This window comes from Poecilia mexicana, unplaced genomic scaffold (genome assembly GCF_051168715.1).
Source record: "Poecilia mexicana isolate PSO_F unplaced genomic scaffold, ASM5116871v1 scaffold_1, whole genome shotgun sequence".
Classification (NCBI taxonomy): Eukaryota; Metazoa; Chordata; class Actinopteri; order Cyprinodontiformes; family Poeciliidae; genus Poecilia; species Poecilia mexicana.
The window spans coordinates 15,097,993-15,115,530 of NW_028263370.1; the positions used below are offsets into that span (position 1 = coordinate 15,097,993).

At 38.6% G+C, this 17,538-nt stretch overlaps 3 protein-coding genes across 3 annotated transcripts; 2 read left to right on the plus strand and 1 right to left on the minus strand.

Annotated features, from left to right (window-relative positions):
• The first annotated feature begins 617 nt into the window (after positions 1-617).
• On the plus strand, positions 618-6,039 carry LOC106920762 (putative RNA-binding protein Luc7-like 1). The gene is made up of 10 exons (XM_014991979.2): positions 618-1,149; positions 1,619-1,713; positions 2,030-2,128; positions 2,781-2,891; positions 2,993-3,136; positions 3,332-3,508; positions 3,587-3,741; positions 3,822-3,851; positions 4,161-4,316; positions 5,132-6,039. The coding sequence occupies exons 1-10, from the start codon at positions 1,089-1,091 to the stop codon at positions 5,367-5,369; spliced, it is 1,266 nt and encodes a 421-aa protein (XP_014847465.2). The 5' UTR covers positions 618-1,088; the 3' UTR covers positions 5,370-6,039.
• A 1,258-nt stretch (positions 6,040-7,297) lies between these two features.
• cenpm (centromere protein M) lies at positions 7,298-11,500 on the plus strand. The gene is made up of 6 exons (XM_014991978.2): positions 7,298-7,680; positions 8,269-8,345; positions 8,523-8,621; positions 8,983-9,062; positions 9,228-9,319; positions 10,548-11,500. Exons 1-6 carry the CDS (start codon positions 7,624-7,626, stop codon positions 10,695-10,697), a joined length of 555 nt encoding a protein of 184 aa, XP_014847464.2. The 5' UTR covers positions 7,298-7,623; the 3' UTR covers positions 10,698-11,500.
• Positions 11,501-15,025: 3,525 nt separating this feature from the next.
• On the minus strand, positions 15,026-17,333 carry mb (myoglobin). Its single transcript, XM_014991977.2, has 4 exons — positions 17,181-17,333; positions 16,371-16,472; positions 15,513-15,732; positions 15,026-15,425 (listed from the first exon to the last, which is right to left on the minus strand). Exons 2-4 carry the CDS (start codon positions 16,451-16,453, stop codon positions 15,285-15,287), a joined length of 444 nt encoding a protein of 147 aa, XP_014847463.1. The 5' UTR covers positions 16,454-16,472; positions 17,181-17,333; the 3' UTR covers positions 15,026-15,284.
• Between the last annotated feature and the right edge of the window lie 205 nt (positions 17,334-17,538).

A 17,538-nucleotide genomic window follows, 5' to 3' on the forward strand; every position in this document is an offset into this window, starting at 1 on the left:
AGATCAGATTAACATATACATGTTTGTGTTGTTATTGTGCACATGTTGAATCAATTTTGCAGAAATGTTTGTACTCGACCAGAGCCAGTCTAAAATCTCCTCCACTGTTATTCTTGTTTGGGAACAGCTGATGCACATATCCTGAAGTAAGTGAAAGATTGTTAACCTTAATATTTATGTTTATTCACATGTACAAAAATAATGACTTCCTACAGAGAGACAAATTTAACCCAAGGCTCATCGGTGATGCGGGATAAACAGTTTTACTTTCTAATAAGTAAAACTATTATTTTCTAGTCCTGTTCTGTGTCACTTTTGCAATTTAAATAAATAAGTGAATTTTTCAATGATATTTTGATTTCTTGACATGACTATATTTTCACTAAACAAAGTTCCCTCAAGTACAAATCCACTCTCTAATGCAAATTTTGGAAGCTGTATAGAAAGTTATTCTATTTATAGGATAAATAGAATTATCAAAAAACATAGTCCGTAAAAAAATGTATATTATCGTGTATTCTATTAAAATAATAGTAATAGAGATTAAAATTCAATAATTTATCGAGCCTAGTTGACTGCAACACCTCATCGGAATCACGGAGCGCGCGCTTTCCGGTGGCGCGCACAAAGAGGAACTGAGAAGGCGGAAGAGAGAGGACGTTGAACAAACTTGACAACTTCTAGCTGCTTGGCTAGAAATACGTTTAGATACTATGTTAACAGAACAAGTTGGTTTTCATTTCCATACATATTTGGTTAGCTAATCAAACGCCCTGACTGCATTCACTCAACTAGCCACACGTTTCAACCCGACTAATGGACTCTAGCAATTTTTAAACAGCCGCTGCACTTGCTCCTTTCATCCACCTTTACAAAGCCATATTCAGCTTCTGTAAAAGTAGAGAGACATTCAGTAAACTGAAGAAACTGTGGCTTTGGTGGCGCTTGAGCTTTTCTTGCTGGTGGGGGAAGTTGACCGTGTTATTGTGAAGGAAAAAGCCAGAGGAGAGGCCTGCAGCTGAAGAGACTGGCCCGCGAGAGGAGCACTGCTGGCGGGGACGGACCCACTCCAACAACATTAGGCCAACATGTCGGCCCAGGCGCAGATGCGAGCGATGCTGGACCAGCTCATGGGGACGGGCAGAGACGGTGAGCCGGACTTCTCTTGTTTCAGTCTTGATTAATAGCCTCACAGCGCTCGATGACTGGTGTTAGCATTAGCCGTAAAGCTAAGCTGTCAGTGAGGCGTGCTTCTCACAGCCTGGCTAACATGAGGGCAGCTAACTGCTTAGCAACCTGTTGTAGACAATATTACAGAGCCACTTAAAACCTTATTTAGAGTTTAGCGACAAAGTTCATTTGAACTAAGCCGTTCTCTATGTAGCTATTACAACTAGTTGTTCTAAGTTAATTAATTCCCCGAATTTTTTTTACTTTGGGCTCCCTGTTAATAAATACTCAGCTAGAATGAAATGACAGACTTTGACCACTTCAGTTTAGATTTTCATTTATAGAATCACTTGTTTTAAGGGAGCAGAATATATTTTATAACATGTATTGATGCACAAAATAAAATTACAAATTTCACACCTGCTGCCTTGCTTTTCCTCTGTTTCAGGAGACACCATGAGGCAGAGAATTAAATTTACAGACGATCGAGTCTGTAAGAGCCACCTCTTAGATTCATGTCCTCATGACATTCTGTCAGGCACTGTAAGTATCATTAATCCAAGTAAACTTACTTTACAATAAAAAATGAGTGTTTACATCAGGATTTTATTAGGCTTGAGCAGAGAGATTGCATTTATAAGGGAAGCCATATGTGGGCTGGAGCCTGTGATCTAGGTGGTTCATCATTATGCATTTTAGATGTTATGATTACTACATACACACCTTGTAATGCAAAGACTGTGGTAAAACAAGTCCAGAGTAGCAATTAAATATGATATTTCAGTTTTTTTTTATTTTCATATTAATGAGGAAGTGACATAGAAAGTGAAATATTGCACTTTTTTGTTTGTTGTTTTAGAGAATGGACCTGGGAGAATGTGCCAAAGTCCATGATTTGGCTCTGCGAGCAGATTACGAGATCGCCTCCAAGGAAAATGAGTATTTCTTTGAGCTTGATGTAAGTCACCTAACTGCTCATGCTCAGTTCTGACATTTTGAATAAAAGAAACATAATCTTTGTCCCAGCCGACTCAGTCATCGCTTATAAGATTCTAAAACAAAGCAACTGACTTTTGTTTTTTGTTGTTGTTGTTTCCCCAAATATATGTTAAGTAATTTTAAACACTTTTTTAGCTTAACATATCTTCCATGTTTTATTTATCTACCTGAATCAGGCTCATAATATGTGCATAGCTCAAAAGCATTATATGTTAGCATCTTAGGGGTTTAGTTTGTTTGTACAGTTAAACTCTTTCTTTTGATATTATGTCAAAATTCACAATTTACAAGTGCTGAAACCCAGAAGTGTGCTAATCATGTTCTGATTTGGCTCCTTCTGCTTTTCTTGTTCGATTGTTGGCTGAATAATTACTGAGGGAAATGTAATTACTATTAACAAGTAAATACTTCCATAAAATTAGCATATTGCTTTGCCACTTTTCAAAGTGGCATACAACCTATAGTAGTCCAGCAAATAATCTTGTTCACACTTATTACATCCAAACATTACCAATAGTGGGATAAACAATTTTACTTTCTATTAAAATATTTTATGTCCTTATAGAAGTCTTAGAAATACTGTTCCTGAATTGTCGAATATGTTGTTCCAGGCTGCAGAACACCTTCAGTCTTTCATTGCTGACTGTGATCGTAGAACAGAGTTGGCCAAGAAGAGACTAGCCGAGACTCAGGATGAGATCAGCGCCGAAGTGGCCGCAAAGGTGATGAGCGCTCTGTTTGGTTTAAGCGATGTACTCCCAAGAAAAGCAACAAACTTTTTTTCCTTCTACCTTTTTCTCTTTGTATTCCCTGCCATGAAAAGGCCGAGCGTGTCCACGAGTTGAACGAAGAGATTGGGAAGCTTCTGGCTAAAGCGGAGCAGCTGGGGGGCGAAGGGAACGTAGATGAAGCCCAGCAGGTGCTGGAGAAGGTGGAGAAAACCCGGGCCTTGAAGAAAGAAGCAGAGGTCAGAAATGTTGCCTTTCTGTTGCTTTGTTTGGCTCCCTCCCTTTTAGATGAGGCTGTGTTATGAACATGACCTTACTTCAGTAGGAAGTAAGTTGTAGTTGAGTTGTAGTTAAATGATGTTCAGAATGCCAAAATGTTTGTAGTAACGTTCTCATCTTTCCTAACCCCAATTTTGCTTATTTGTTTTAAAAAGGATGTTTACAGAAACTCAATGCCAGCTTCCAGCTTTCAACAGCAGAAACTTCGGGTGTGTGAGGTGTGTTCAGCCTACTTGGGTCTCCACGATAACGACCGCCGCCTGGCAGACCACTTTGGGGGCAAACTGCACCTCGGTTTCATCGAAATCCGCGAGAAGCTGGAAAAGCTGAGGGTAAGGATGCCTGGAGACACGGATGCAGTATATTTACTTTTTAACTACTGATCTTTTAACTCCTCTTTCCATATTCAGAAAGCCGTCGTAGAAAAACAAGAAAAATTGCGCATGAGAAGGCGAGAGGACCGTGAAAAAGAGGAGGAAAGAGAGCGACAGTGGGAAGTGGAGCGGGAAAGAGAGAGGGAGCGACAACGAGAGTGGGAGAGAGAACGAGAAAGGGAGCGGAGAAGGTAAGAAATTCAGCAGCACATTGAAAAAGTTTGGATTTATTCACAGACGTCATACGTATCTTTATGTGTCATTTTCTCAGGTCTAGATCCAGAAGTGGAGATCGATACAGGTATTCCTTCGCTGGCTTGAGTCACATAGTATTTCTGTCTTTTTTTTTTGTTTGTTTGTTTTTTTAAGATTTGGATCCTTCATAGAGAAATGGTGAGAAAATATAAGATGTGATGTTGCAGTTGTTCAAGAGAATTTATATTTACACGTTGTATTTGTCACCCTCATCAAAGTGAAAATCACCCTGAAAATGGTGTTTCTTATACAGTCTTACAGTCTGCATTACAAACTGTTCTCACCATATGCCGTGTTTAATATTACTATCATGTTTTATTTAATGATTCAATTGTTGAAAAAATTGTTTAAACAGGGATGGAGGCAGTTCATCGTCGCATCGTGCGAGACGGCACCGCTCCTCTCATTCCAGAGAAGACGGACCGGACCGGGATCGTGAGCGAGAGAGGAAGCATCGACACAAAGACAGACACCGCTCACGCTCCCACTCTCACAGGCACAAAAAGAAGAGGTGTATATATTATTCATCACTTCAGTTCATTCTTATTTGAATAGAAATTAACGTTTAAGCATATCTTGTCCAGTGAATCAGTAAATTGGAGTGACTTTGAACAGTGAAAATCTACCATCTTTTGAAATCTGTCCTAAGATATTACTTCCTAATTGTTAGGAACACAAAAAATAAGTATTTGTGCTCCAGGTTTTTTTTCTTTGTCATATTGCATATTGTCATATGTGGTAGGTCAACACAAAATGGTGCATAATAACAAATGAACACCACTATGTTTTAAAACATGGCAGTGAGCGCATCATGTTGCTGGGATGAGGAACAGATTAATTACAAGTTCCCTGGGGAGCAAGATGACATGAATTATTTGAATCAGATATTTTAGAAACAATAATAAATCTAAAACTGGCTATTATGGACTGAAGTTGAACTGTTCTAGTAAGACAGCAGCACCAAACGTACAACCAGAGCTAAATGAGAGTGGCTCAGATCAAAACGGCCCAGTCAAAGTTCAGAACTCAACATGGTAATTCTTGAAATTTGCAGTTCACAAACCCTTCATTGGTTGAGCGTAAAGTTCTATACAAAGATGAAGTAACACAAAAGACCTGCAGTTGTTAAAGAAGTTTAAGGTGGTTTTGTAAAGTTGAATACAAACAATAGAGGTCATTTATTTTTAAAAAAAAAAAGAAAACCATTCATTCTTTTCCTTCAACTTCAGAATTGTTACTCTTTCCCAATAAAACACACTGATGTGCTTTCTGTTGCAAAGGATGGCTTTCATTCTCTTTCCTTTATTTTTTTCTTTTTTCCTTCAGATCCTCTAGAGACAGATCATCCCACACACGTGACAGAGAGCCATCCCCGTCCCAGGAGAGGTGGCGGGAGCGTGCAGCGGAGGGATGGCGAAATGACAGAGCGGAGGGGCCAGACTTGGAGGACAGGGAGCGCTCTGCTTCTCCTAACGTGGCCAGAGGAAGGGAAAGGGAGAGATCCGTGTCGTTTGAGCGAGACCGGCACTCAAGCTCCGAGGAACGGGAGTCTGGCGAGATCTGAACAGTTACTTTGCTGGTTTGGATGCTAAGTACAAAAGAGGAAGGGGAAATGAGCTTGTTGTTGGTGTCGGTGCATTTGATTTGACTATGCATGTTCAAAGTGGGACATGAGCTTGTGGACGGTGGGGATCAAAGAAACATTCAGACCGACTTTTAAGAGACTATAAAAGGCGGAACTTGTAAGAAGGCTGTACAGTCATAAATTTTTGTCATCTTGCTGGCCTGACAGTTATTCACACAGGTACAAGGGGAGAGAGGCTTGGCTTTATTTCTGTTTTACTGAAGTGCTGTTCTTTTCCTTTTTTTTTTTTCTTTTTTTTTTACAGACTAGTTAGACCGTTAATGTTTCATACACATTAATCATATAGATGGGCTGTGGATGACAAAATTCTTCTAACAATGTTTTATTTGTTGCCTTGCAAACAATAGTCTCCCCATACACAACCTTTGAGAGGCGCCATGCAACGTGCTCCCCTTGAAAACAGCCTCTGTTGTCGTCCTTAATGAAGTCATCTAAATATTTTCAACCGTTCAATTTACAGAATAATGATCGGTGCATATTTACACACTGATGCTGTAATGTAGGATGACTTACAGGAAGAGTTTGTGGGAGGGGTCCACATTACCATACCACCACCACAAGTGAATAAAATGTTCTTCTTTTGTTCAAATACTCGTGGTATGTTTTTTTTTTTTCTTTTGCTTTTCACAACTCCAATATGTTTTGTGACACCATTACCCATTGAGGGGCAGGGCTGTAAATTTTACATTTACTTGTAGATGTTGCAGCTGACAAAGTTGGGAGGTTTGTGCTAAAATGTAGCAAAGCTTTTTGCAGTGTAGACTGCAGAATATACAAGATCAATTCAGAGAGGGAAACTTATATAAATTACAGTGATGTATTGACTTTTTTTTTGTAACTTTTGATGACTGAGGCCAATTAAAACACAAAATGCAGCTTTTGAGCTATGTGGTATACTCTCACTTGAGCTAAGAGAACAAGGTTGTTTTTTTTCCAGATGAAATTTGCTGCATTTCCTGTTTAAATCAGGTTCTCTGAGTTTTGTAGGAAGAGGGGAAGCACATAATCCAAGATGTAGAAGAATCAATGTAAAGTTTCCAGTCAGGGATTACATGGGGAGCCATGTTATCTGCTGATGTTTTAAAGTCTACAACCAGTTACCAGGTTATTTGTGCATGAGGAGATGTTTTGAGATGTTTTAATTTTCCAGCAGTAACGCAGGCTGATTGTCTCCACACCACTATGCCAAAAAGATGTAATTTGCTCCAAAGTAGCCCCTGACCAAGTGAGTGAATATACCTCTCAGTACACAAATATACTTTAAAGAAATCTGCTGTCTAATAAAAAATGCTTTCTTTTTATTTTTATTATGCATTACTTTTCCAAGAAAAAGATGGTGTGGGTTTTATTTACTGTAAACTACAATTAGTAATCACCTTAAATTTATCACTGCGTGTAAAAGCTATATAGGTGTTGCCTTTTGTATTCAAATAGTTTCCAATGGTATTCTAATTTGAGATGCACCTTGCCTGCAATGGATCACATATTTCTTACATGACCCTTAATATGAAAAAATATGCTCTTTGAAAGACCAAGCAAGTACAACCATTGTCAGTTTTAGGGCTTAAATGTTTAATTTTGGTGTGTTAAATCATCTGATCTTTACCAAATTCCAAAAGCTTTTAAATGTAACTGGAAGAATGCTAAACTATGCACAACAGATTCTACAGTATTACTTATTACATGATTAATAAAAAAAAAAAAAAAAACATTAAGTATTGCGTAAGAGACATGCATACTTAAAGCTTTTACATTCATTTGTATGATGTTTAATAGAATGTTAATAGAACTGTTGCCTTATATTTGGAGCCATTGTTATAATTTGTATTTTGTATGTATTGTAGCTTGTAAAGTCTTATGAAAAGCATCCTAAATTTGACTTAACCTGATATTTACTAGTTTAACAAAACATATTTTTTGCTATATCTGTTCATTTATTTTGCCTTAAACTAAGCGGGATCACTCCTGCCAGCATATTGAAACGGATGACTTGCAGGTCGCGCCTGGCACCGCGAGATGGCGCGCAGTGACTACGATTCCGGCGTAATGACGTCAAATACACGTTCGAAAAAGAAGCGCGAGCAAACGAAATGAGCCGAGACATACAGGAGATTGTTTTGCTAAATCTTCTGAGTTGATTCGGGTTATATTATTTATCTCTGTCTCTGTTAAAATGTCTCTGTTAAAACCGTTCAGTAAACTTCCTGATCTGAATACGGCCAACATCCTGGTGAGCTTGTTTTTTTTTTTTTGTTTGTTTGTTTTTTAATGCATGTTGCGCCGTAAAGCAGGACTGTGTGGACGTTAATCTATTTAACTTGTTCTTAGTTTTTTCTGGTGCTTTCACAAATTCAAACCGTATTTGGGTTCATGCACACCTCAGTCTGATAAAATTAATGTTCCCAGTATAAATAAAATCGCTTCATAATGCCGATGCTTTGTTTTGCCAACTAGTATCCAAACTGTTTCATTTGAACTTAATCGAAAAACTTGGAATATTACTAGTTTATAGGTAAAACCTGAAAAACTGTGGTGGGGAAGCAGGAATCAAACTACAATTTTCTGACTGACCGACTCTCAAATTAAATGCATTTAGGAAATAAGTTTTTTAAAAGTAATATTAACATTACTAAATAAACCACTCTTTTGTATGAAGAGCGGTGCTGTGCTCAAGGAAACAAATCAAAAATTGAATATACATTCACTCAAAACAGTTAATTTTGAGGAGTTTTGGCCTCTCAAATGGTTTGATTCTAAATAATGAATTTAATAACCAGCTTTAATGTTTTAATCTTGACTCAAAGCGATTTTCCCGCAGCTGGTGGAGAATGAGGAGCAGTTTCAACAGAATTTGGCAAATACCCTGGTGGAGGAGATGGCTGTAACTGTGAATGTGTGAGTGACCCCTCTCCTCACCCTGCTAACGCTGCTAGTTCAGGAAGCGTAGCATTGTTGTGTTCATGTCAGTTTCATTGCGAAGTATTCCTATTGCTCTTACAACCAGTTTAAAATCAGCTACTATGATCTTCTGCAACATCTCTGTGACTGATTACATGGCCCCCCTCACTGCAGGAGACTTGCCAAGAGTCTCCCGCTTCCCATGGAGAACGATGAGAGTCGACCGAGGATCGACCTTGTGGTGTTCATCATTAATCTGACCTCGGACAAGAGGTAATCTTTAATCTCCATCACTTGGGGAAAAAAATAGGTGATCCATTCAAATCCAGCGATTTTGTTTTCTGTTATTCTAAGTTTATTCCTTGGTTTGACCTCTGTCTGAAGGGTCTCGGCATGAAAAACGGATCCAAATTGTATAATTATAGAGAAATATAGATGAGTCAAATCCGTATATTATAATTTGTTCTGAACTTTCTGGACGCCAAATTCATATGGAATCAGAAAATGTTCTCCTGTTGGGCAGACAAAAAGGCTTCTGTATTCGGACTCCATGCAGTATTTCATATCACTCTGTGCCAGAGTACATGCTCAAACAAATAATCCTGTTCTGTGTTTTGTTATTGTTTTGTCATAGTTTTGAGTCAGCAAAAGCTTCTCTGAAATATTTGGATCCTGGATATTTCCTTGGGAAAGTCTGCTTCATGGCTACTAATGGTATGACAAATCCTCTCTTGAGTCACACAAGTGTACCACAAGTTAGGAAGAGTACTAATAAACCATTCTACAGTAGCTTTCAAAATAGAGGCTTCTGGAAAAAATGGGGGGAAAAAAACACCTTTTCTCTGTGAGTGGCTGATCTTTTTACTATTGTCTGCCCAGCTCGCCATGCCTCAGTCCGCACAGGGTGCCTGGATGCTCTCAGACAGCTGGCCGTCTCGCTCCACTGCCCTCTGTTGTTTGCTGAGGATCAGGTTTGTGCTACAATTAGTGAGCATATTTTCCTTCTGAAGTTTAATCTACTAGCCAGAAAAAAGGTTAGAATGAAAGAACAAAGAAAATATTTAATAATAGCATTATGTGGAGGTCATAATAGTTTATTCTTTTTTTTTAAATCATGCTTTAATGACAGAGTTTAGTGCCTGTTTGGCGGAGTCATGCCAGTTTTATATCGGGTTTGTTGGATTGAAATGTGTGTCTTCTCGACCACATTGAGCTCAAAGAAAAATAAAATATTGCATATTCATAAGAAAAACTAAAACTGTGCTACCTTTCACTGTAAGGCATTAACTTTTCATAGTGTTTTTTTTTTTTTAGTTTTTCTACTTTTTACTAGATTTTTTTAAGTGACAAAATAGTCATATCACTGAATCTCTGAAAGAAGCCAACCTTTCATTTCAGCTCAATTATTGAATAAAGAGGAAAAAATGCCATGTTTTAAGAAAGATTTCAAAACATGTCCCAGTTGTTCCCCCCTGCTGTGATGACCTTCAGAATTCCCAAGCAGTCTTCAAAAGTTCAAATTCAGTCAATCAATCAAATTTTATTTGTGTAGCACATTTCAGCATCAAGGCATTTCAAGGTGCTTTACATAATCAAAAACAAAAATAAAAACAGCATGACATTGAATAAACAGTAAGAAAGAGAAAGAGATTTTGGAATTGTTACGGGATTTAAGCGCCTGTCGTCGCTGGACTCCACCGTCCGTTTAACACGGGTATTATCCAGGCCCTCCGCCGTCCATTTAACACGGGTATTATCCAGGCCCCGTCGCCTAACAGGACAAGGTCTCCAACCTTGTGGCACCAGGCTGCAAGTTGGGGAATTTGCTTTCATCATATTCCAGTTCTGGATCAGTTTGGGAAAAACAAGTACAGGTTACGCTGCTTTTAGAGATATGTTTTTTTTCCTCATTCTTCCAATAAAAGTTTAATAATTCATATTAAATGCAGTGAGTTTACATTCTTTAACAAATCAAGATGTTACCGACAGATCACCCAGAATCCTCTCTCAGATCACAGGTTTTCCGTAGAGTTCATCAAATCCATAGAGGTTTTTTTTTTTTTTTTAACCATTTCTGTGTTGATTTCACTATATTACTGCAATAAACGATAAATTAAGGGCTTTATCTCACCTACGACTTATTTGTTTTTTCCCAGTTAGTTACATGTCACTCAGTTCTTCATTTTTCTTCCTCCTCAGACTCCTGAAGGAGCAGCGAGTTCAGCGCGAAGGCTGCTCACTATCCTCAAAGTGGCGTCTGGTCTCGTTCCGAACACCACCGCTCTGTACCTGTCCAACCTGACCAGGTGCACCATGCCGCCAGACATCGACCAGCCAAGTTTCGATTAGCTCCCCTCTGTCATTTGATTGAAGTAAAATCTTTCCTGCGGTCTTTGTTTGTATTTATTTGTAGTGCTTTATTTCATTTGTTTTCATCTGTGTGTGTGTGTCTGTTGATGTATTGAGTTTTAAAGACGGTAGACCATAGTTTGTTTGTTTTTTCCAATATGCTGTACATTTATGTAATCAGGATTTTTAACTTTGAATTCTGTTTGTCAAATAAAAATGTAATCTTAGCTCATAGAGACAAGTCTTTTGTCGTCTTAAGTAGACACCGGACACCAGTTCATTTCTGTGATATCTAAGGAGGTCAGATAGGGGAAAAGGTGTGTCACCCGGAGCGTGTCCAGAGACACCGTCCCTAGAGTCACGTCTGCATGCAAACACTTAACACGCAAGCTATTAATAGTTATCATTTTGGCAATTTTCCACCATGCAGGATGTTAAACGCATGACCTCCGACTGAAGACCACAATGAGTCGGTGAGACAATGGAATATCTGCGAAAACAATGATAGCTTTGTGTCTTCTTGCTTCTCAAAGCTGTTTTCTCTCCATGCTGTGCAGCTCCAAGACCTATTTAGACACATCCCAGAAATGATCTGAGCACGAAATGTCCATCTGCACATTGTCTGCACTTTACCCTGTCAGCTCTGTAGTACAAAGAGCAGCTGATGACCTTTTGAGTCCGTGTATGACTTCATCTCTGGCAAGAAATCTGGAATAATGCATCAAGAGGATGTTTATTCAGCTGTTTCAGAAAGATGCTCTGAAATAAGAGTTTGCAGAATAAAAATACACGCTGAAGTCAAAGCTGTTGTCACTTTCTCCTTATTTCTTATTAAATTATTGATTCAGTTGATCTGTAGGTGATGGAAAACAGGATAATTCTTAGACTGTATTGCATGAACAAACCTGTAGTACTTTGGATAAATGGAAGACGGTAAACACATCCAGCATCACTTTAGTCCCAGTTCAATGTTGTCTGCTTTCATTTCTCCTGTAGGTCCTTAAAACATTCTGCTTTGTATGCCTTTCTCTCTTCTGACCAGGTTTTTGATGGAAGAAAATCTGGTCTTCTTAATGAAAAGTATGTGCAAGAACCGCTTAAAGATTATTTTCAAAAGGTACTTGTCATCTGACAAACACATTTTCTAATATCTTGAATGTGACCTTACTGTCAGAAAGGAAAGTCGGAAACAGGCTTTTGTATTCTTCTCCCTGTGTGTCTTTCCTCCTCACATATTCCATGTTTTGTGGCTTAAGCTGTTCTTTTCCACATAGTCCCTCGTCGTACTGAAGGAAAGTTAAAATCCCTTCATGAGCAACCTGGCTTTGCATAAAAACCGTGTCTTCTAAAATTCGTACTGGTCTTGTGTTTTTCTAATTTTCAGTAGATAACGATTTTATGCTTTTACTATCTGTAAGGCATAAACACCAATATTTAAAAAAAAGAACTTTAAATATATCACTGATATATGTATTTTTCACTTTGTGAACTGAATTGGTGAAATTATTCAACTTTCTTACGCTATTCTTATTTTGTGAGATGCTCATGAGGAGTGAATGGGATGTGCAGTTATTTATTTATTTTTTTAAAGTTATTTGCTTTGAGTTCATATACATTTGATCACTCTCCACTTAGAACTAAAGTGACTGCCAACTGTCAAAGAAAAGACATGCTAGAAATCTTGCAAAGTATAAAATTTGTTTCCCTGCCAAAACGTTGGGCCGTGGCCATGTGAATGTCCACAGAGTCCAAATTAACTGGAGTACGCAGATGGAGCCATCAAGTCATTTTGAGATATCAGACAATTTCCTGTCTCTGCTGTTGTTGTTTGATATGGCCAAGAATGTTTATTGCTGTTGAATATTTTTGCAGGCATTTCATTACACGCACTACTGTTATACAGAGTGGGCTTTGTTGAACGCAATATTTGTACATAAAAATATCAAAGCCCAAGGAAAAAATGGAGTAAAATTGTAGCGTCTAGTTGTGCAAGTATGACTGAGACCCATCTACACAGACTCAGTGTTGTGATAGCAGCATAAAGTTCATCTACTAAATAATAACTTGAAGGGGGTGAATATTTATGCAGTCATTTATTTTATACCCCATTTTTATTTAATTAGTTTTCACTCTGACATTGAAGTTTTTTGTAAATTGATTTGTCAAAAAAAATTAAATAAATGTTGTTGATCTTGATTGATCTGTAAAAGCAATAAAAAGCGTAGAACATCCAAAGGGGTGCATGTGGCGTTAACCATTCAAAAATGTAATCAGAACATTAAACTCAGAGAGGCATTTCTAACAAAGAGAGGTATTGCTTTTCAAAATTTTAGATATACAGCTTCAACCTTCTCTTTAGCCTCCCAGACTCCCACCAAGCTCTCAGATGAATAAAGAAAATATTCTAATCAGCACTTAGAGTGATTGCAATAATTTCCGGGAATGCTGATTTCTTTAATTGCATGTAGTAACTGTGTGTGTAACCCTCCTTCCCCTTGAAAAAAAAAAAGCTCTACCAACTCTGAAAAAAAAATAAACTAAGAAAATCTCGTGACACATTTCTAAAGGATACACCTGATTGCCTCTCATTCCATCGGTAGATTCGCGGATCGTGTAATGCGGGTCCACCGATCCGCTGAAAAGCTTTGATCTCAGCTGAGCTGTCAGCCGTTTGAACTTCAGAGGACAAGGTTGAGGAGAAGTGGAGGCAGAGGTGTGTCTCTCTAGAGGGATTGTGCTTTGTGTCACGTCTGCAATGTGTGCACAAACACACACACATTCACACGCGCAATATTAAGAGGTTATCATCAAGGCAATTATCCGCCAGACAAGTTAACCAAACAGTGTTTTGGCACCGAGTGAGGACCGGGAAGGACAACAGGATGTCAGTGGGATGGAGGAATGTCCATGATAGCACTGATAGCCTCGAATCTCTTGGCCCCTTCACGTCTTTGCTAAAACGGACAGAGGCACTTGACCATTCAAGCTGAAAGAGAAGGCCATGACTTTCCACTCATGGAGACACACACCGTCGTGACTGTATTGAAATGTGATAAAGGTGTTTCATTTAAAGAGGTCCAAGGACAAAACAAGAAAAGCTAGGTTTGAGTACCTCTGTGCTTGAGTAGTTTTGTATTTGACAGCGTGACACGCTACTATCAGTTTTAATTATAGTAATTAAAACTAGTCAAGTTCTCTGACACTGCTGAATGTCTTTATGCTAACACTATATTCAGATTTTGAATTATAAGAATTCTCAGCATTTTTTTTCTTAAATCATACCATGCAACTGAGTTACATTTAAAGACATTTTTAAGTTAGTCTGCAGACAGGTGAAGAATAGTGGAAGGCTACCACAACTTTAGCATATTTTAACTATTCAAAACAACATAAATGCAGAAAATGGATTAGAGGATTTTCTTGGATATAGTATACCTATAATTATAGCTAATATTAATTTTCACAAGAAATCTTTGTTTTGATTAACAGAAATGTGTCTCACAGTTTTCTTAAAATGCGAAAGTAATGTTAGCAGAGTTTGACGCTTGCAACACCTCAACAACTTATTCTGATTCTGGCGGGATAAATAACAACTTAGGAGTTCTGAGAAGCGCACCACCTCTTCTGGTAAACTTACAAAGGACGGAGAAGCCGCCACTTCTCAGGCGAACCGATGTAGCATGTAGCTAGCATGCCGTGTGTCTGAAAAGGCAAGCATAAGCATAGCAACAGTCTTCTATGACATTTAATATAAGCTAATTTAGTGTTCTATTCCTTGTATGCGTATGAACATCTTTTGTGTGAGCTGTTTTAAGTATCTAAAATCAGCCAAAACAGTTTTCATTTAGCAAAGATCCAGATTATTAAAGCTGATAGCTAGTCCAAAGGGGCTAAAACAGAAGCAGATATCTTCAATCCTTAAGCAACTCCATACTCCACAATGCAATAGAGGCCTAAGTGAACACTTTTTTTAATGAACTTTTAAACCATTGTCACATCTGACGAAGTAGCCAATTTATTATTTACAGAAAAAAAGTGAAGACTGGAGATCAGCACCCTTAATGATTAATGATCATCAAGAATCAAACATATACTGACCGCAGTCAGCAAAACTATTTAATTGGTCTGTAATTCTATGAAATAGCATTCACTTCCACCACTATTTTTTTTTTTAGTTTTATCTTGCTTTACTTTTCTATCAGAGTTACTTTGTGTCGAAATGTTTTACATGTTCTGTTCTCAACAGTGTTTCACACAGGAAGATCGTTACTGGAGCTCCCCTTCAGGATAAACAATACAAACACACAGAAAGGTCACCAACAGAAATCTGCAGTAAGAAGAAGCAGATCATTCTTTATTGGTAAAATGAGATTAAAACCATTTTCAAGAATTTAGATGTACATTAAGCAAATAAGCAGTCAGTTACAACGAAAGCAAGTCTCTTGGGCTTATTAAAAAATCTTTTAAGGACAAGGTTAATATTATCAGCAGTCTTACTAATCATTGAATGTCAAGATGTGAAAGTGCCTGCAAGTGGAAGATTTTCTGATTGCTGTAATCCAAGACGGTCCAGTGTGACCACATTGTTCAACCAGAAAAGCCCAGCTCCTTGTAGGTGGTGTCGATGTCAGCGATGACAACGGCCATCACGTTCCTCAGGGCCTGCTTGCCGGCAGCGTCCAAGCCGGCTCTCTCCCCCATGATTTCAGCGATCACCTCAGTAATCAGCTGAACGGAAGGAAAACATTGAGAAAGTCAGGGAAACCACTTTCAGAGAAGCGTTTTAAAGGGGAAGCGTTACGAAGGCAGCATCACCTTGAAGTTATTGATTGGGATCTTGTGCTTGGTGGCGTGAGTGGTGGCCAGGGGTTTGAGGATGGCGGCGTGGTTGCCTTTGGCCTTTAGGAGCTCACCAAGCTTCTTCAGCACAGTGGCGCCGTGGGCAGAAACAGCCGCGTTGCTGGCCAGGTCTCCCTTGGCAATGCCAGCAAATTTCGGGAACAGCTTCTGGGTTTCCGGGTGCTCATGGAATAAGCTGCGGGGAAACGAAAGAAGAATCAAAGGATGATGAGTTATTGCACCAAAAACATTAACATTACATCTTTTTCCCCAGTGACAAACTATTTAGATGAACAACTTAGATTTTCACGAGAAGGGATGGGCTGGTTACCAGTATCATCAGTACTGTTTTAAAAAAATGTAGGAATTCAAATCTGCATACAGTTTTTTTAATCCCAGAAATTCCTCTTAATAAAGCACTAAGGGAAATATCTGAGCAACTGGAGTTTTCTCAGACTGTGTGGAACTTTGGGTAACTCGGTGCTGCACATTGCTGGCCAGCTTACTGAAACTGGATAACTAACATTTTAACATGCATGCAACAAAGCAAACAATCAGCAGCATGACTGTTAGGCATGAATGATAGCCTGACCAGCTAACATCAGCTTGCTTGACAGAACAGAATATAAAATAATGTTCTGAAATAACCGATTAAAACCAATATTAAATTTGATGTCTGATTTGCATTTTTATAAATCATAACAATGAACAACCATCAACCAACCGTCTTCATTCACATTAGAGGACGTGTTGCTATTGAAACACTAATTATTGCTGTGAAAACAATCTGTCACGCAAGGATGGAAACAGTCTTATCTTTCCAGAGCCACTGACCGGGTCAGAACCAGATTCCCATGGGTGTTGTAATCCGCTTCCACCGGGCCCCAGTGCTTCAGAACCATATCAAAATCCGCCATGATCTGGGAAGACAAAAGTCTGACAAGAAACAGAAGCATAAAATAGCTTATTTAAAACAAAAACCCACTTAGTTAGGAATTAAGGCTCTTCTTTCTAAAAAGGAGAGGCGGCAGAAAAAACCCCTCCAGTTTTAGGAGGATTGTAAAAGCTCCACAAATAGTGTTATCTTGTTGTGTGGCATTGCATTTCTCCTGTTTAGTTTGGTGGCCTCGGGCCAAAACCCACTCCATTCAAGGGCATCTCATTGCCAGAAAGAGTTGAATCTATTACCTCATTTGCCCTTAGTGACTGTGTTATAAAGCCTCAGTGCAGTTTTATATAGTTTAAATTGATATTAGATGCACAGTAGATGCATCTAATGTCATCAAAGATTATTGTAGCTATAAGATGCATGCATGCATTTTTCTTTTAATTGTTGATATTTTTCTCTTTAAAAGCCAGGGTTCTCCAAAACCTGCTTGTGCTCGTCAAATCTTCGTGAAAAATGATCTAAAGACATCTTTTTGTGGAAGAATGCCACCAGAACAATTTCTATGCATTTTGAACACATCTGTTATAAGCCAGGACCAATTATCTCAGTTAAATGTTTTTAAGTTTTGGCAAAGAAACTGTTCCTCAGTCTACTGATTTAGATTTAAATCACATTAAACTTTTGACATTAATTTAAATGTTCCAGTTTTTGCCAGAGATTCTGATGCAAAATCAATAGCAAAGGTATTTACTGACCTGCAAGCTCAAAAATGATCCTGTGTGGTTATCCAAGTTTCTCCTTGGCCTGACTCTCCCCCTCAAACTGTCCTTTTATACTCCCTCCCTCTGTCATGCCACCCAATTTTTTTCCAGCACTCCTCTCAGTCTACCGCTCTTCCTGCACGTCTCTTAAAAACATTCTCAGCACCACTGACCTCTGATGCCCAACAACCATCAGCTCAGTGATCATCATGTGATAACTTTTCTGCTGGCCCTCCTCAGTGAGATGCTCGTCTCCATGATTTTTGACTATTGATACAGATCAGAGGAAAATCCTCTTACTTCCTACACAATAAGAGTGCAGGTGAAGACGTCGCACGTCGAAAATGGTCAA

Bases quoted from the DNA above. Each gene is read 5' to 3' on its own strand.
- LOC106920762 (XM_014991979.2), top strand. From the start codon at position 1,089: ATGTCGGCCCAGGCGCAGATGCGAGCGATGCTGGACCAGCTCATGGGG. The intron at 1,150-1,618 runs GTGAGCCGGACT...CCTCTGTTTCAG, and splicing joins CATGGGGACGGGCAGAGACG to GAGACACCATGAGGCAGAGA. The intron at 2,129-2,780 runs GTAAGTCACCTA...ATGTTGTTCCAG, and splicing joins AGTATTTCTTTGAGCTTGAT to GCTGCAGAACACCTTCAGTC.
- cenpm (XM_014991978.2), top strand. From the start codon at position 7,624: ATGTCTCTGTTAAAACCGTTCAGTAAACTTCCTGATCTGAATACGGCC. The intron at 7,681-8,268 runs GTGAGCTTGTTT...ATTTTCCCGCAG, and splicing joins TGAATACGGCCAACATCCTG to CTGGTGGAGAATGAGGAGCA. The intron at 8,622-8,982 runs GTAATCTTTAAT...GTTTTGTCATAG, and splicing joins AATCTGACCTCGGACAAGAG to TTTTGAGTCAGCAAAAGCTT.
- mb (XM_014991977.2), bottom strand. From the start codon at position 16,453: ATGGCGGATTTTGATATGGTTCTGAAGCACTGGGGCCCGGTGGAAGCG. The intron at 15,733-16,370 runs GTCAGTGGCTCT...GTTTCCCCGCAG, and splicing joins GGGAATCTGGTTCTGACCCG to CTTATTCCATGAGCACCCGG. The intron at 15,426-15,512 runs GTGATGCTGCCT...CCTTCCGTTCAG, and splicing joins TCCCAATCAATAACTTCAAG to CTGATTACTGAGGTGATCGC.